This window comes from Notolepis coatsorum, assembly GCF_963971535.1.
Source record: "Notolepis coatsorum genome assembly, chromosome: 11".
Lineage (NCBI taxonomy): Eukaryota > Metazoa > Chordata > Actinopteri > Aulopiformes > Paralepididae > Notolepis > Notolepis coatsorum.
In genome coordinates, this window is record NC_140175.1 from 26,978,711 (window position 1) to 26,997,255 (window position 18,545).

Consider the following 18,545-nt stretch of genomic DNA (forward strand, 5'->3'; position numbering starts at 1 on the left):
GGGGGGGGGGGGGGGGGGGTCGGATACTTGAGAGCCCTAACGAAATACTGAGAACGAGATCCAAAAGTGTGTTCTCTGAAAATATAACTCTGCTTTACGAGCCCCCTGCCACCTGGCTATTTAGGGCGTTTAATTCCTATATGAGTTTATGAATATATTGGTGATATTGATGAGGACGGAGTGTGCTGGGCCAGCAGTCAGAATCCTGCAGTCAGCACCAATAAATAACGGCTTCTAGGAACCAAGTAGTTAATAGTGCCCGAAAGCACCTCACAGGACACTTAGTGCTGCAGCCAATTAAAATGTAGAGAACACGGGAGACAGGTGGTCAGCAATAATCCGTGCCACAGATCATTGTGTTCCCGCAATGTTCCGTTGGGTTTCCTAGCCGCCTCTAGGAGAGGAGTTACGGCAATATATGCATTGTCAATCGGTAGACTGCTGTCTGAGGTGGAGGAAATAAATAAACAAATAAATAAAAATGTATTAACTTTTTAAATGGCATCAGAGTACAGGTTTTTACTATACAGTCTGTTAAGCAAGGTACAGGTATACAGGTATAATGTAGTTACATTATACAAGATACAAGATACTGTCGTGGATATCAAATCCCTCCCCCTCCTCCCCCCATGTGTCCCCTATCCTGTGTGCACCCCCCCCACCCTTTTGCCCCATCAAATGGAGCCCCCCCCCCCCCCCCCGTTCTCACTATAAAGGGCTCCTCCCAACACCATTGAGTCTTCTCGTAAATTTCAGCTGATAACCTGGGGCGAAAGCCACTCAACCATGTATCTAACTAGCTTGTATATAATTGATATATCTGGCTAATAAATCGTATTAACCAGACTCAGTTGACTGAGTACGTTATTCATGATATTCACTATATCCTACAATACCTTTATTGCCACACAACCAGGTTGGTGGTATTCGTGTTCGGTACAAAGTGGATGAAGCTCTGGTTATACATACAACAGGAACATGGATACATAAATAATTAATAATTATAATTTAGGACCTGCTCAGAGGTCATCAATCGGCACGCATGCGATGGATACATTTACCCTCCCTTCCTAGAAATACATATAATAAATACAGCACAACACGACACAACACAACATAACACACGGAAGAGACTAGTCCATCTGGTCAGGAGCTTGGTTAGTGTAAGGGGCGGAGAGGGGGACCAAGGGAGTTCAGGGTCCGAATGGCTGTTGGAAAGAAGCTGTCCTTGAAGCGGGTGGTTTTTGCGAGGATAGACTTGAAGCGCCTACCTGAGGGCAGGGGCTGAAACAGGGGGTGTGCTGGGGGTGAGGGGTCCTTTGCGATTTTTCTGGCAAGGGTGGTTGTGCGGGAGGTGAAGATGGAGTCCAGAGAGGGAAGGTCACAATCTATGATTTTGGAGGCCTTGTTGATGATGCGCTGACGTTTGTGAATGGAGTGTTTTTGTGCAGAACCGTACCAGACTGTGATCGATGAGGTGAGTATGCTTTGAATGATGGCAGTATAAAATCAGCTAGGAACAGCTGGTACGCTGGAGTATTGTACGTACATATTCTCTATATGGAGGGGAGCTCATTAACTTCACTCACTAATGTATTTGTGTATTTGTTTTTGGCAGGCAATTAGCTCCCTTGCCATTCCATTAGGAACTGCTCAAGCCTTCAGTGATTTCAGTGACTGTACTGAACTGTTTGCTGTTGTGTTTAGGAATCTGCTTAAAGGTCCTATTCATATTGTGAAAAACTTACTTGCTGCTGTGCACATACATTTGGGTCTCTGATGGGCCTGCTAACACTCAAACTGTGAAATAAGACAAGCCAGTTGGTTATATTTCGCAATAGCTCTGCGCTCTGCTCTGTATTGGGATATTCCCCTGTCGCCTACTGTGACCTTGAAAGTTTCCTGCCACAATGCACCTACACCTGTCCGGCCACGCCCACTTCCGCCCATGTATTTAATTAAGCGAGGGGTGTGACCGTACTTCCGCTCTTCCCTAGTCTTTCACTCTCGGAAGTCCGTTGCTACAGGCACACCTCAGAAGTGTAAAGAAAATTATTAGCTTAGATTTAGATTTAGTTTTGTGTTGCTGTCTCTTTTTTTCCCCCCAAGCCTTGGAAAATGACATCACCACCGGGACCTGGGAACTACCGTTCAGGCCTCCACCAGCGGTTCACTGTCGCGACCTCCTCCGTGCGCCGCGGGGGTTCCCTGACTCCACGCTTGTGGCAGGAGGGTGAGCCTCAGCGGCACGGAGAGCTGGGTGCGCGCCGCCCGGTAGCCGTCGAGCGCCCCTCCCCAGTGAGGTGGCCTTCCGCCTCCAGCGTCCCCACCGAGAGACAGTCGGCTAGTCCGACGGTCTCTTTGGTGGGTGACGACCTGCGGCGTAAACTCTCCGCCTCTGCTCGCTCCCGTCACGTGGCGGTGAGCAGCGGGGGCGGGTAGTCTATATAGTACTATGTGAGTAATAGCGAGCGCTCTGCTCTCACTCACTGAGGGCCCCTAATGGTCTTCCGAATAACGGTCACGACTAGGGAAGAGCGGAAGTACGGTCACACCCCTCACTTAAATACATGGGCGGAAGTGGGCGTGGCCGGACAGGTGTAGGTGCATTGTGGCAGGAAACTTTCAAGGTCACAGTAGGTGACAGGGGAATATCCCAATACAGAGCAGAGCGCTTGCTATTACTCATATAACTAGGGTTATAGGATAACCTTCGTGTTTGCACCCAGCCCGTATTCAGAAAACTGTGCCTTTAAATGAGTCGTTTGGACTTCCATCTTTATGTGATGTCACACGAAAAAGCTCATTGCAATGTGTACAAAATACATTCTGTCTGTCTGTGTCTGTCTGTCTGTCTGTCTGTGTGTCTGTGTGTCTGTCTGTCTGTCTGTCTGTCTGTCTGTCTGTCTGTCTGTCTGTCTGTCTGTCTGTCTGTCTGTCTGTCTGTCTGTCTGTCTGTCTGTCTGCCTGCCTGCCTGCCTGCCTGCCTGCCTGCCTGCCTGCCTGCCTGCCTGCCTGCCTGCCTGCCTGTCTGTCTGTCTGCCTGTCTGCCTGCCTGCCTGCCTGCCTGCCTGCCTGCCTGCCTGCCTGCCTGCCTGCCTGCCTGCCTGCCTGCCTGCCTGCCTGCCTGCCTGCCTGCCTGCCTGCCTGACTGCCTGACTGCCTGACTGCCTGACTGTCTATCTAAAGAGCTATGCTGTCTCTTTTCAGCCAACGCTCCAGGATGTAGATGAGATGAGATTGATGGGGTCGCATGTGCTCAGGCGTACTACAGTATCTGCTAGGGCGGGAGAATTAATCACATTTCTATTTTCAATTACAATGAATCTTCCATCAGCTGCAAGAAGTAAGGGCCAGAATGACACCATTGCATACTATTTCCTTTTATTGAATACAGTGGAACTTACTTACAATTAGTTTTACAAGTAAATGTGATAGTCAATACTTAAAAAGTGACAGTAAACGCACAGACTTTTGGTGCCAGTTCTATTGAAGCCTGTATTAAAATGCACAATATACCAGCTATCTGAGGAAATACATCAACCAATAGATCAAACGTCAGCTAGTTCACTCAATGTCAGCCGAAATGAAAGTCTCCACACTTGGCACAAATGTGCGTTCACTCACTACACACAGTGACGTGATGACCCTTCCTTCTTTTATAGCTTCCTTGACCCGTGACTCCGAGATGTCTGCTCATGCTGCTGCTGCTGCTATTGTTGCTGCTATTGTCTCCGTTTTGGATCGGAGGACATTGGCAACGCCTGTAGCCTGTGAGCTGCCAAAGCCTTGTCAAACAATGCTGCCAGCGCTCCCAGAAGACGCACAGCTGTCTTCCAAGCTTTCAGTTACTCAGCTATGCAGAAAATTACAGCAACTATACAACTACAGCACTTCTAGAGGAGCCAAAGCAAACTCTGCTCAGTCTCTATTTCTATTTCCATTTCCCTGTCTCTATCTGTGTGTGTGTGTGTGTGTGTGTGTGTGTGTGTGTGTCTCTCTCTCTCTATCTCACTCTCTCTTTCTCTCTTTTTGTCTCTCTATGTCTCTCTCTCTGTCTCTCTATCTGTGTCTCTTTCTCTCTGCCTCTATCTCTATGTATCTCTCTCTATGTATGTTTCTCTCTCTCTCTCTATCGCTGCTGGCGGGACAAAACCTCCTAACTCCATTTTTTTTTTTTTTTTTTTTATCAACTCAGTAGATCATCCTCCATGTGTGTGTGGTTTTACAACATCTACACAATGGGAAAGCATTAAACCAATCATCTGTCTAAACCTCGTAACTCTATTCGCCCTCAAATCTGTGTTTGTTTTTTTCATCTGCTAAAAAGTTGGGTTTTTGGAGTTATGAGGTTTTGTCCCGCCAGCAGCGCTATGTCTCTCTCTCTCTCTCTCTCTCTCTCTCTCTCTCTCTCTCTCTCTCTCTCTCTCTCTCTCTCTCTCTCTCTCTCTCTCTCTCTCTCTCTCTCTCTCTCTCTCCACATCAACAGTGCTCCTGCTAGCGTAACATTTGCATATCAGCCCTAGGCTGCTTTCTTTTAATGCTGCCCCCCTGTAGTACAGTATCAGCTCTAATCCTCTGCTTCTCCCAGTCCTCAGTCAGTCTCCTTTGCCTCAGTGACAGACAGACTGCCAGACAGAGAGTGCTTGCCTCAGTGACAGACAGTCTGCCAGACAGAGACTCCTTGCCTCAATGACAGAGAGGTTAAGTTAAGTTAAGTTATTTATAAAAAAGAAATACCCAGGGACAGTGCACATTAACCCTTGTGCTGTCCTAGTCGCTTTTTCTACTTTTTTGAAATATTTTGAGTGTGTGTGTGAGCACAGCGGTGTCTGTGTTTATTATTATTTCATAAAATTGGGTAAATATCTTAATTTTACATATATGTTCATTGTGTGAAAAGCTTAGAACATGAAACACTCTAGAAATAGTAGAGACAGATTTAGTGCCTTCTTCACCCCTAGTTACTATTTCCGGCGAGTGGATTTTCAAGACAGAACCAGAGGCGACCGGACCGCGCAGTCTGCAGCCACACGCCGAAAAACAGGACCCCCGTAGGCGGCACGCGCCAACGAGGAAGTGTACTGCGCGGATCACCTCTGGTCCTTGTTTCACCAGCGAGCCGAGCCGAATATTCTGGCCGGGGCAGTACATCGAGCGCCCGGAGGATAATGCAGGTCAGTGGCCCACTTGGTAAAGTTTCACCTCAACGCCGTTTGTGGTCGAACTAATGAGCGAATCTTTAATATTTTTTTTTATTCATATTCAGAGGTAATTCGTCGAGATATTCCTAATTGGTATTTATCAAAAATAAATATTTTTTAAATATTTTACAGATATCTTGAGAATAGGCTATGAATGTTAAACATGGGTAAAAAAATGTTTAAAAAATAGTAAACAGTTAAAATTATATGGCTTTAAACTAGTGCTGTCAGGCGATTAAAATAATTAATCTAATTAATTACAGGATTTGTAATTAATTAATCTAATTAATCACATTTTAATCGCATAACCATTTTATGCCTGATATTCTATATTCTATAATCATATTTCAAATTGCATGTGTCCGGATGGCAGAATTCAGTACTTGTAGGAGCCAAAGGTATATTTAGGTTATTGTATTATATAATTGTCATAATAGAACATTCTAGAACATTTGTGATGTCACAGTATGATGTCATGGTTGAACATTCTAGAACATCAAACATCAACAATTCTCTCAGCCAGGTCAGTGTGCATCTGTGGACCATCCATCTGGATATCTTTGTTTTACACTGGAGTGGCTGTGGACATAATTTTTCATTATCAACGAACGTACTACTCACGAGTAAGTAATTTTAACCAGTAGAGTGGAACGTCTGCCCTCATAGTACTGTATCTACAAAACCTTCTGGTGAATCATCTTCCATTGATTAATTTGCTTAGATTTTCCAGGTCTGGTCAATTTGAGCATGGTGCTATTCACAGTCAAAGATACAAATTTTTTTATTGATATTCTCATTTGGTTCATTACAATTTACTCAAGCCTAGTAACAGACACAGTATTTCTGACACTGGGAATACATAGATGGCCCTAGAATCAGATACCAAGAACATGCAAATGGACCATATAAAAAAAAGTCTGTAAATGTGTATTCTACGTTCTTCTGGAATGAATGAGAGAAAAAATAATAATAATTGTAATTAATTTTGAGTTAATTTTCATAACGCGATAATTTGCTGTGTAATTAATTAATCTAATTAACGCGATAAACTGACAGCCCTACTTTAAACATGATGTATCTTTTCCTCTCCCTAAGCCCAGTGAGCTCCCTCATCGTTAGGACAGCACAAGGGAATCAACATCTTCAGTTTCCACACCAATGTAAATGTGCCAGAATTAGCTAATGAGCTAGTTTTCAGCTGTAGTCCCTGCCTACCATGCATGTCTTTAGTTTCAGTACAGAATACTTTTATACAAAATGCTTCTTTCTGTTACGCTCCAGAGACTGTGCTAGACAAAAGATAAGTATGAAATAAAATAGTATAGCATGTAAAAATAGAAGTAGAAATAGAAGTAAAAATAGAAGTCACGTACGTAGACACAGTGTTCAGTATATACATAATGTACAATGTTCTTGCCTCAGTGACAGAGAGGGACACCAGACAGAGGCTCCTTGCCTCAGTGACAGAGAGGGACACCAGACAGAGGCTCCTTGCCTCAGTGACAGAGAGGGACACCAGACAGAGGCTCCTTGCCTCAGTGACAGAGAGGGACACCAGACAGAGGCTCCTTGCCTCGGTGACAGAGAGGGACACCAGACAGAGGCTCCTTGCCTCGGTGACAGAGAGGGACACCAGACAGAGGCTCCTTGCCTCGGTGACAGAGAGGGACACCAGACAGAGGCTCCTTGCCTCGGTGACAGAGAGGGACACCAGACAGAGGCTCCTTGCCTCGGTGACAGAGAGGGACACCAGACAGAGGCTCCTTGCCTCAGTGACAGAGAGGGACACCAGACAGAGGCTCCTTGCCTCGGTGACAGAGAGGGACACCAGACAGAGGCTCCTTGCCTCAGTGACAGGGGTGGGCACTGGGCACAGGTAGGCCTGTCACCAGAACAAGCTCACACCATGCATCTGCACAGGGATACACAACGCATTCTCTCTTCACTTCACTTGTCTCTTTGTCTCTATCTCACTTCCTCTGCCTTTCCCTGTCTTTTTTTCTTTCTTTCTCTCTTTCTCTGACACACACACACATGTACACACACATACACACATGAACACACTTTGGGTATTGTCAATTCTGCCTTTGCCTGTCTCTGACAAACCCACATACACAAACCCACTACGCACGCACGCATACACACACACACCACACACACACACACACACACACACACGCATGCACGCACGCACACACACACACACACACACACACGGCAGGTCTAAAGAGAGGACAGGGGCTGTAGGAGCAGATGGATGCTGGCACCACTAATGGGCCCAGGGAGAAGATGAGAGGGACAGCTCCATCTGGACCTGCCACTGTCCACCCAGCAGCCCTCTGCAAGAACTCTGGGAACAGACCACACACTGTCCTGTCTGATAACTACAGCCTCCTAACTACAGCATCACCAGGCCAACTGTCCTGTCTGATAACTACAGCCTCCTAACTGCAGCCCCACCAGGCAGACTGTCCTGTCTGATAACTACAGCATCAACAATGTTCGTTTGTTTATTTGTAAAAATCTTCGAAATATTATTTGTTTATGTTTATTTATTTGTATTTGTAAACATTCGAAAATAAAATAATTCATTCATTCATTGAAAGCTACAACCTCAAAACTACAGCCTCAACAGACAAACTGTCCTGTCTCATAACTACAGCCTCATAACTACAGCATCACCAGGCAAACGGTCCCCTACACACAGCCTCCTAATACAGTGTTACCACCTAAACTGTTGCAGACCAGGGCTCGGTTTCACAAAATGATCTTTCTTGAGATTGAGGGAAAAAACTATTTAAAAAAAAAAAAAAAAATTATCATGGCCTTTTAGAAATTATGAGACTACCTCTTCCACAGCGAAAAAATGAAAGCTTTGAGAAATTACAGCACAAAATGAAAGCTTTGAGTTAAGGGTTGGTTACCTCTGTGTTTGGTTCAGTACATTATTCCACCTAAATCCCCAATCTTACGTTTGTTTTATTCCAATCCCAAAGTACCTCTAAACACAGGTCCATTTGAGATGCCCTGTGTGATGTCAGACTGTAATTAGGAATCCTGTGCTTGTTTAAATTGTTTTCTTTGTTTCATTATTCATTATTTCATCATTATAATAATATACTACTACTACTACTAATAATAATAATAATAATAACACTAATAGTAATTATTGTTATTATTATTAATAATACTAATAATCATAATCATTTGTGTGTGTGTGTGTTCACTTCTTAATTACCTTAATGTCTACCAACCTTTGCCACGTAGTGCCTTTGACAACAACACAAATCCCCCCGAGGATAATACATCGTATCATCATCATCTACATCTTATCTTAGATAGAATCAGACTTTAAATGTAGCTTTGAAATACATTTGAACTCATTCCGGATTTCACCGGTCCTCGTATCGAGAGCTCAGTGGATACATGTGTAAGTGAAAGAATGACATCATAATGTAAACTAGGCGTCAGCACAAACAAAGGGAAACAGTGGCTCAACACGTGACTGTATCCTCCTGACTATCGAGCTGCTTTATAAGTGATACCTAATGGTGTTTTAATGTGTGCCAATTCCCATTAGGGGACAAACATGCACACACACACACGCACGCACGCACACACAGAGGTAAAAAAACACTTACATTCTATTAGTGATCGACACATCCCATAATGAAGAGTGCTCCTCCTACCGCTCCATTACCTCACAGGATAGAATCCAGGAAAGAGACTTCATTAGCCTCTAATTAACAGGACTATTGAAGCAAATTATTGCACAGTTTGCTACAAGCTGAGTGTCTGTGTGTGTGTGTATGTGTGTATGCATTTGTGAGTGTTTGTGTACTGAGTGTGAGAGTCTTTCTCTCTCTATGTATGTATGTATGTATGTATGTATGTATGTATGTGTGTGTGTGTGTGTGTGTGTGTGTGTGTGTGTGTGTGTGTGTGTGTGTGTGTGTGTGTGTGTGTGTGTGTGTGTGTGTGTGTGTGTGTGTGTGTGTGTGTGTGTGTGTGTGTGTGTGTGTCATCTTGATGAGGGAGTTGTGGAGCGATGCTCTCTCTGTCTCCCCATCGAGCAGGTGTCAAGATAATAAGTAATGTATGACTGTATGGATACATGTATGAATACTGATGATGGAGGTGACACTCTTTATGAGGAATAGGACCCTTGAGATAATAAATACCATCTGGTTTTCGAGGGGGCTCCTTAACGACAATAACATAATTACACAAAAACACGAAAACAAAGATAAGAACATAATTGAAGGTTTTGAAATGAAATATCACTTCTGTCGCTGAACATCAGAGAGAAGTGCTTATCATTGAGATAGATATGTCTGTTCGACCCGTATATGAACAAGCCTTCTAGAGATAGATACTGTATGTCTGTTCGACCCGTATATGAACAAGCCTTCTTGAGATAGATGTCTGTTTAACCCGTATATGAACAAGCCTTCTTGAGATAGATATGTCTGTTCAACCTGTATATGAACAAGCCTTCTTGAGAAAAATATGGCTGTTCAACCTGTATATGAACAAGCCTTCTTGAGATAAATATGTCTGTTCAACATGTATATGAACAAGCCTTCTTGAGATAAATATGTCTGTTCAACATGTATATGAACAAGCCTTCTTGAGATAGATCTGTTTAACCCGTATATGAACAAGCCTTCTTGAGATAGATCTGTTTAACCCGTATATGAACAAGCCTTCTTGAGATAGATCTGTTTAACCCGTATATGAACAAGCCTTCTTGAGATAGATCTGTTTAACCCGTATATGAACAAGCCTTCTTGAGATAGATAAATGGCGCTTTCATCCAAAGTGCTTTACAATTATGTCTCGCATTCACCCATTCACTCACAGATTCACTCACAGATTCACACACTGATGGCGGAGGCGACCATGCAGGGTGCCAACCTTCTCATCGGGAGCAGTTAGGGGTTAAGGACACTTCGCGGGAATCAAACCGGGAACCTTCCGATTACGAGACGACCACTCTACCTCCTGAGCCACTGTCGCCCCCCATAAATGTCTGTTCAACATGCATATGGAACATGCCTTCTTGGACAAACTGGTCAAGTATCAGTCCTTGGCTGCCCATGTCAGAGGCCTTGGTTATGACTGTAGGCTAATGGTCTTGATATCAGAGGCCTTGGTTATGACTGTAGGCTAATGGTCTTGATATCAGAGGCCTTGGTTATGACTGTAGGCTAATGGTCTTGATATCAGAGGCCTTGGTTATGACTGTAGGCTAATGGTCCCAATATCAGAGGCCTTGGTTATGACTGTAGGCTAATGGTCCCAATATCAGAGGCCTTGGTTATGACCAGGGGTGTAAAAAGTACCCAGAAATTATACTTAAGTGAAAGTATGGGTACCGTCTCAAAATCTGACTCAAGTAAAAGTCAAAGTATCTGGCTAAAAACACACTTGAGTAAAAGTCAAAAAGTCCTACTTTTAAATGTACTTAAGTACTAAAAAGTAAAAGAAATTTTTTTTGAAAGGGATAGACAGGGGTCTCAAACTTATTCCATCGTGGGCCAAGTTTTCATTTTAACTACACATTGCACCAGGTGAGTTAGTTGATAGTGAAATCATCAGCTGGTGTTTAGGCAAGGCTGGAATGAAACCAAGCATACACTCTTCCCACAATGGAATGTGTTCTGCGATAGACAATGCTGAAATGAAAGAACAGAGGACACTTTTTTTGCATTAGAATTATTTAATGCACTTCTCCATTGAAGGTAAACTAACATGGATGGCATTCACATCACAGCATGAATAATATCACAATATTAAAAACAGAATGGTGTATCCTGAATAATATCACAATATTAACCACAGCATACTGGATTATCCTGAATAATATCACAATATTAAATGCAGAATACTAGAGTACCCTGAATAATATCACAATATTAAAGACAGAATACTGGAGTACCCTGAATAATATCACAATATTAACCACAGCATAATGCAGATCTGACTGTCTATTCTTCTGATAGCAGGTGTTTAATCAAAGATCCCCGCTTTCTAGTGTTGCACAAGGACCAATCAGCATGGGTATGGGCGGGTTCATTTTCCATTGATGGGGATTTGATTGGCTGTTTACCTGCGGTCGCAGGTAGGGCTGGGCGATAAAACGATAACGATAACTATCGCGATAAATTATTTCCTCGAAATAAACATGAAACGTGGTCGCAAAGTTTCGATATATCGATTTTCCAAGCTTGGCTCCGTTCAGCCTCGGCTCACCACACTCACTGACAACAACGAACGTTACGTGATGACGTGTTTACGCACAACAGCTAACAACCAATCAGTGAAGGAGATGGCCGAGAGCGAAGTATACCCGGAAGGAGGTAGGACTCACTCAACAACCAGGCTTGCTAGGCTAATTAGCTTGCACGCCGATGTTTTATATATTTACGTGCCGAGTATGTGTGTGACGTGAATTCTGAGGCCACGTTTATAGTAGTGGGGGTATACAGTGGACGTCGTTTCAATATATTGTGGCGGAAGAGAGTATTTTAGTGTAATATTTAGCACATTGTCATGGAATACTCCGCTTAGATACTACAGGCTTGCTAGGCTAATTAGCTTGCACGCCGATGTTTTATATATTTACGTGCCGAGTATGTGTGTGTTTTGAATTCTGAGGCCACGTTTATAGTAGTGTGAGGTATACAGTTCGTTTCAATATATTGTGGCGGAAGAGAGTATTTTAGTGTCATATTTATTGTCATGAGATACTCCGCTTGTCGGTTAACTACTAACGTAACGTGCGCGGACTGATGACGACATCAACTCGACTTGAGACATTCGCAGCAGCATAAGAAGTCAATTAAACTTGACGGACATTATATCGACGATAATTATCGATATCGAATTATATGAAAATAATTTTATAATTTTATCGCGATAACGTTTTTGGTCATATCGCCCAGCCCTAGTCGCAGGATTAATAACGTTAATGTTAGTTCGGCCAGATAAACCATTACATGGTTATGGTATTAAAATAAAATAATATATACCAATTAAAATGGTTGGACCTGTGAGATTTGTACTTTGTACTTTGTAGGTCTGCATTTTAAATGTAAGGAGTAAAAAGTATGTTTTTTTTCTCTGAAATGTAATGGAGTAAAAGTACAAAGTATACAAACCTAATAATACTTGAGTAAAGTACAAATCCCCCAAAACAGTACTTAAGTATTGTAACGAAGTACAATTACTCAAGTACTTTACACCCCTGGTTATGACTGTAGGCAAATGGTCCCAATATCAGAGGCCTTGGTTATGACTGTAGGCTAATGGTCCCAATATCAGAGGCCTTGGTTATGACTGTAGGCTAATGGTCCCAATATCAGAGGCCTTGGTTATGACTGTAGGCTAATGGTCCTGATATCAGAGGCCTTGGTTATGACTGTAGGCTAATGGTCCTGGTGTCAGAGGTCTTGATTATGAATGTAGGCTAATAGTCCTGATATCAGAGGCCATTTATGACTGGAGGCTATTGATTCTAATATCAGAGGCTGATTATGACTGTTAGATGACTCCCCTAGATAGATGTAGGAATCTATATTGAAGCTTATGTGTGATATATGAACTGTGGATTCAAAAAATAATAATTACATAAAAAAAATTATTTAAAGTATTTAAAATGTGTGTGTGTTAGGGGTGGAACGGTACGCATTCGAACCGTACACCGTTCGGCACGACCTCCGCGGTTCGGGGCGTTTGTGTATTGTTCGGTTCAGGGGATGCGGAGGTGGGAGAGGTGACGCGCTGGCTGCTGGCAGCAGCAGCAGGTGCTAGTCAGTTTGTGGAAATGGCAAGCGCAATATAAATCAATCTTCATTACGACTTTAAAAACATAGCCATTAACATTACATAGGCCTACACACATCTTGCCACAACGTTAGCACGGTTTGTACAACACAACGCATGCCAGCTCTAATACAGCCAATGAAATGTTACCGTAGCTACTAGCTAGCAGAGGAGAAAATGGGAGTCTGAGAGGCGGGGTGTTGAAAGACAATAATAGGCATTTATTCAACATCCAAGAAGGCTAACATACAACTGTGTTTACTAACTCCAACCGGGAATATTGCCACTTTTCCACTGCATGTTATCAACTCGATTCAACGTTATAGTCAAGAAGGTCCGAAGGTACCACACACTAAATTGTCAGTGTGGACCCCCCAACCCATAGACAGTTCCAACCCACCGAATTACGTTAATCCACCACCATGAAGCTTTCAAATATAAACAGTTTCATGAGCCCAGTATGATCAGTTGCTATGGGAGATTAACATTTTGGCTAACCTGTGCTAGCAGGTGATAAATAAATTGTCACAGTTGCTGTGGATGTTTTTGAACCCCTAAAATTAACTAAATTGTAGCAAACTAGTTTCATTACTTGTTTGTGGGCTTGCTAGCTGATATTCATATTTTCAACATAAGAAATATTTGTTATTTATGCTTTGCTCACTGCTGACTTTCATTATAGTCCCTCTGCGCTACCTTAGCAACTGCTTGACTGATGCCAGTGACAATGACCCAGAAAGCTAACTTGATGCTAGTAAAGACTTTCAGTCAATACCTTTGTTTATTTGTTTATTTATGGATCCTCATTAGTCTCTACACCCATGGGTGAAATACTATTCTTCCTGGGGTCCTAACACATTACAGTAACAAAAAAAAAAAAAAAAAAAAAAGGGGGGCTGTCAGTTTATCGCGTTAATTAGATTAATTAATTACACAGCAAATGATCGCGTTATGAAAATTAACTCAAAATGTATTAATTTTTTTTTTTATATAATTATTTTTTATCTCATTCATTCCATAAGAACGTGGAATAAACATTTACAATTTTTTTTTTACATGGTCCATTTGCATGTTCTTGGTATCTGATTCAAGGACATCACTGGGAATGTATTCCCAGTGTCAGAAATACTGTGTCTGTTACTAGGCGTGAGTAAATTGTAATGAACCAAATGAGAATATCAATTCAATTATTTTTTTTTTTTTTGCTGTGAATAACACCATGCTAAAATTGACCAGACCTGAAAAAGCTAAGCAAATGAATAAAGGAAAGATGATTAAACAGAAGGTTTTGTAGATACAGTACTGAATTCTGCCATCCGGACACATGCAATTTGAAATATGATTATAGAATATAAAATATCAGACCTAAAATGGTTATGCGATTAAAATGCAATTAATTAGATTAATTAATTACAAATCCTGTAATTAATTAGATACATTTTTTTATCGCCTGACAGCACTAAAAAAAACATAACAAACACCTTAGCCTAAGCACATTCTCAACATCTTCAAAATCTAAAAAAAAACACACAAAGGCTCCAACCACAAATACAATATTAACTAAACTAACTAACTAAACTAACAATACTAACTAAATAAATCAGTAAATCAACTGTATTTCACCATTCATAACAGCATCCTTGAACTTTTTCTTAAAAGTACATTTGTTGCTGATCATCATTATCTTCACAGGTATACAATTCCAGTATGCAGCAGCTCTATACGGTTCTCTTAAGTGCATTTGTTCTCGGTAGAGGTAGAGTAAAATGAAGACCCACGGTGTGTCTGGTGACATAGCCATGTCTAGTATTGGTGGGTTGTAGTTCTTCTGACCACCAATTTTATAAATATTAAACAAAAATGTTACAAGGCTGCATGCCAGCCTCACCTTTGCCTGTGATTAACAAACAGTGAGTATGTTTGACAAAAAGGCTGGCTTGCTTGCTCAGACATCTCATTGTCCCCAAAAATGTCACGTCATATTATGTGTGGTATCATTGAAGCCTCAAGTATGCTTCATTAATTGTTGTTGGATTGTGAGGGCGGGAAGTGTAACGTTAGCTCCCATCACCAGTGCTACTGACAGGGTCCACTGACAGCCTCTGTAAAACAGAAGGGAGTATGAAACGTTTATATGTTCCTTGTAAAACAGACCCAATACAAAAATGATTAATGAAAGTCACCATTATTAGGCTCCTCAAATATTGTCATTCATAAAATCATTCATGTAATATTTTACAACATTGAGTAATATAACCAACCCAGGGGATGGCGTTGCATATTTTATGCTGTCAGTGTCATCTTTGAGATAGCAAGATCTGCAGTCAGTGCTGTGTGTGAGGCCAAGACATGTAAGCCAGTGGCTCGGGATGTAGAGCAGTCGTCTGGTAATCCGGAGGTTCCCGGTTCGATTCCCGGTTCGATTATTGCTCCTCTCGGGCAGCGTGTCGAAGTGACACTTATTAACCCCTAACTGCTCCCAATGAGCAGATTGGCACCTTGCAAGGTTGCCTCCGCCATCGGTGAGTGAATGTGTGAGTGAATGGGTAAAATGTGAGGAACAAATTGTAAAGCGCTTTGGATAAAAGCACTATATAAATGCAACATTTACCATTTATGTAAGCCAATGAAAACGATAATAATCGTAATAATCAAGACGGGGATAGTGTGTGCCATGATAAATGAAGGGATTATGCAACTCCAGGAATAAATAGCCTCTCCACATACCAATGTGCTTTATTAACTCTTATCTTGGAAAAAGAATAACCGCCCAAAAGAATAATACTGCGTGTGTGATTGTAGAATAACTATACGCGTATAATATACATAGCAGTGTAAAACAATGAATGGTGTTTGATGAAAGCGCATCATCGTTTCATCATTGTCAACTGCTCTGTTTTTAATCACAACATGACCATTGCCAGTATTTACGGTCCTATTGCTGATGACCCCACTTTTTTTCACTCTTTCTTCTCAGCACTAAGTAATCACCCCAACTCAACTATCATAATTGGAGGTGACTTCAACACAGTTATTAATCCCACTATTGACAGAACAAGCAAATCAAGAAATTGGCATTCCACTGACACACTGAAACAATATATGACGGATTTTGGTCTTGGCGACAGCTGGTGCACAAGCCATCCCTCCTCTAAAGAGTATACACATTTCTCACATGTCCATAAATCTCTCTCTCGAATTGATTTCTTTCTTACCAGCAACTCAATCCAACCAGACATCTGTGATTCTAAAATCCATCCCATTACAATCAGTGACCATGCACCTGTTTCCCTCACTCTAAATACTAATCACCCCGGCCCAAACCACCTTCCCAGAGATGGCGCTTCAACACATCACTGCTGGAAGACCCTGAATTCGACACATATTTCAAGAAAGAGTGGACATCCTTGATGGAAACGAACGACTCTCATATTCATCACATAAGAAAAAACGCACTGATGCCAGAGCGCATTCGACTGAATAGCGAGATGTATAGCATGTCCTACCTGGTCAACAACATTGTTGCAAACCTTGTCACAGAGACACTATACCAGCTAGGTCTAATATACTATTGTATATTATTAACACTCTTTAGACAGACTGACTAATAGATAGAATAGGTTACATATATTTGTGCAAGGACTTTTCTCTCAATTCAACTCGCAACAATGAATGTACTTGAGGCTACGAGTCAACTGACAGTGATACTGTACTACTACCGCGCATTTTTTATGTGAAAAAAAGTTCTTGATTTGGGGACCATGACATGTCTGGCTAGCAAACCAGCTATGGGTTACAGGTTGGTTAGCGGATGAATTTAAAACGGTGATTAATCTTGAACCAAACTACATGTGCATTAAGCGGTTTTAACGCACGCCTGCCGGCCAATCAGAAAAGAGTATTTACCCAGACCATGGTATAATAATATTAATTATTTCAAAGGAAGTAGATTGGATATTGTTGATATCCAGGGGGACAGACATCAAGCAAAATAATTTTCACAGCAACAACAACAGTTAGATAATTGTGGATAGGTGTATGTCAACATACCTTCTGTCAAAAAATGCGACAGAGATTTCAACTAAAATGTAAAAACAAGATTTTCCTTCATCTTCAAACGGCTGCTTGGTGCTAACCAGAGCATTTCAGAGTAGACAGGTGAGCCTCCCGTGAGTGTCCTTTATGCTCAGGCTGACACCAGGGAGCCCACCAGGGAGTTCCCTTAATGTAGTAACTGATGTACGTCTGACTGGATCACCTGCTTTTTTCTTTTTAATTAGAGCTGTCGCACCAAACGTTGCTATCATGTGATGTCTGGTTCATATGATTAATGAGTTTAATGAGATCACGGCTCATCAAGACGGAAAAGTTGGAAAGTTGGGAGAATATTTTGCTACCTCAGCTGCTGTTTTGTTGTGATGTGCCCTAAATGAGCTCAATCTGAACTTCTTGTCACTTGTGAAAACACAAACTCTTCTTGCTGGGCTGACGGCAGCAAATAAGTTGGTAGCTATGAGTCCACTAAAGGAGCTTTACGTCCACTAAAGGAGCATTGCGTCCACTAAAAGAGCTTTACGTCCACTAAAAAAGCTGTACGTCCACTAAAGGAGCTTTACGTCCACTAAAGGAGCATTGCGTCCACTAAAAGTGCTTTACGTCCACTAAAGGGGCTTTACGTCCACTAAAGGAGCATTGCGTCCACTAAAAGAGCTTTACGTCCACTAAAGGGGCTTTACGTCCACTAAAAGAGCTGTACGTCCACTAAAAGAGCTTTACGTCCACTAAAAGAGCTGTACGTGCACTAAAAGAGCTTTACGTCCACTAAAAGAGCTTTACGTCCACTAAAATAGCTTTACATCTGTTATGTACCATGCTTTTTGGTTAATCCTGTGTGCTGTGTTGCAGCTGATTGCTGCTAATTGGACACCTGCCTGGCAGGGCTCAAAGGCCCTCCCCCACCCACACATGCACGGACTCTGTGACTGGAAGACACTGTTGGAACAGTGTCTCCCTCCCTTCCACCACATTGATCTTTAGTTTGCGCTGGGTATCATAATAAGTATAGTCTTTTGGTTTAAACATAGACCGTTGGTGTCTGTGTCCCCTTATGTTGCTTCCCTCTGAGCCAGGGTCGTAACACATCCTTTTCTTTGGCCACTGACAGGCTTATAATCTGAAGACTCTTCTATTTATTTGACTACAGTATGGCTCAAACAGAAGTCCCACTCTGAAATCCCGCAAGGCGTGTGTTGTTGCAGGAAGAGTATAGTTTAAACTTGAATGAGTTGGTGAAGAAGATCAGGTTGTCTTGTTGGGAGTACAGAACGCGTCATGTTATCTAAAACATATAAAACAATGGTTTGTATTTGCGCATATCCTAATTGTACCAAGAAGATTTCGAGCCACACGTCACAGTTTTCATAGACTACCTTTGTTGGACAGGGACACGCTGAAAGTGCGGCTAGTTATGCTACAAATGGATGAAAACACTCTCACTGCGCTTTGCAGACCATC

At 42.1% G+C, this 18,545-nt stretch overlaps 1 protein-coding gene across 1 annotated transcript in view; it reads left to right on the top strand.

Annotated features, from left to right (window-relative positions):
• Nucleotides 1-6,604: 6,604 nt before the first annotated feature.
• The window catches only part of LOC311237065 (voltage-dependent N-type calcium channel subunit alpha-1B-like), a gene marked incomplete at both ends in the record, with an annotated part of 92,625 nt that continues 80,684 nt past the window's right edge, over nt 6,605-18,545 (top strand). Inside the window, one exon of the mRNA XM_084324873.1 lies at nt 6,605-7,080. Within this exon, the coding sequence (XP_084180999.1) occupies nt 6,605-7,080 (476 nt within the window). The remainder of the gene's footprint in view (nt 7,081-18,545) is intronic.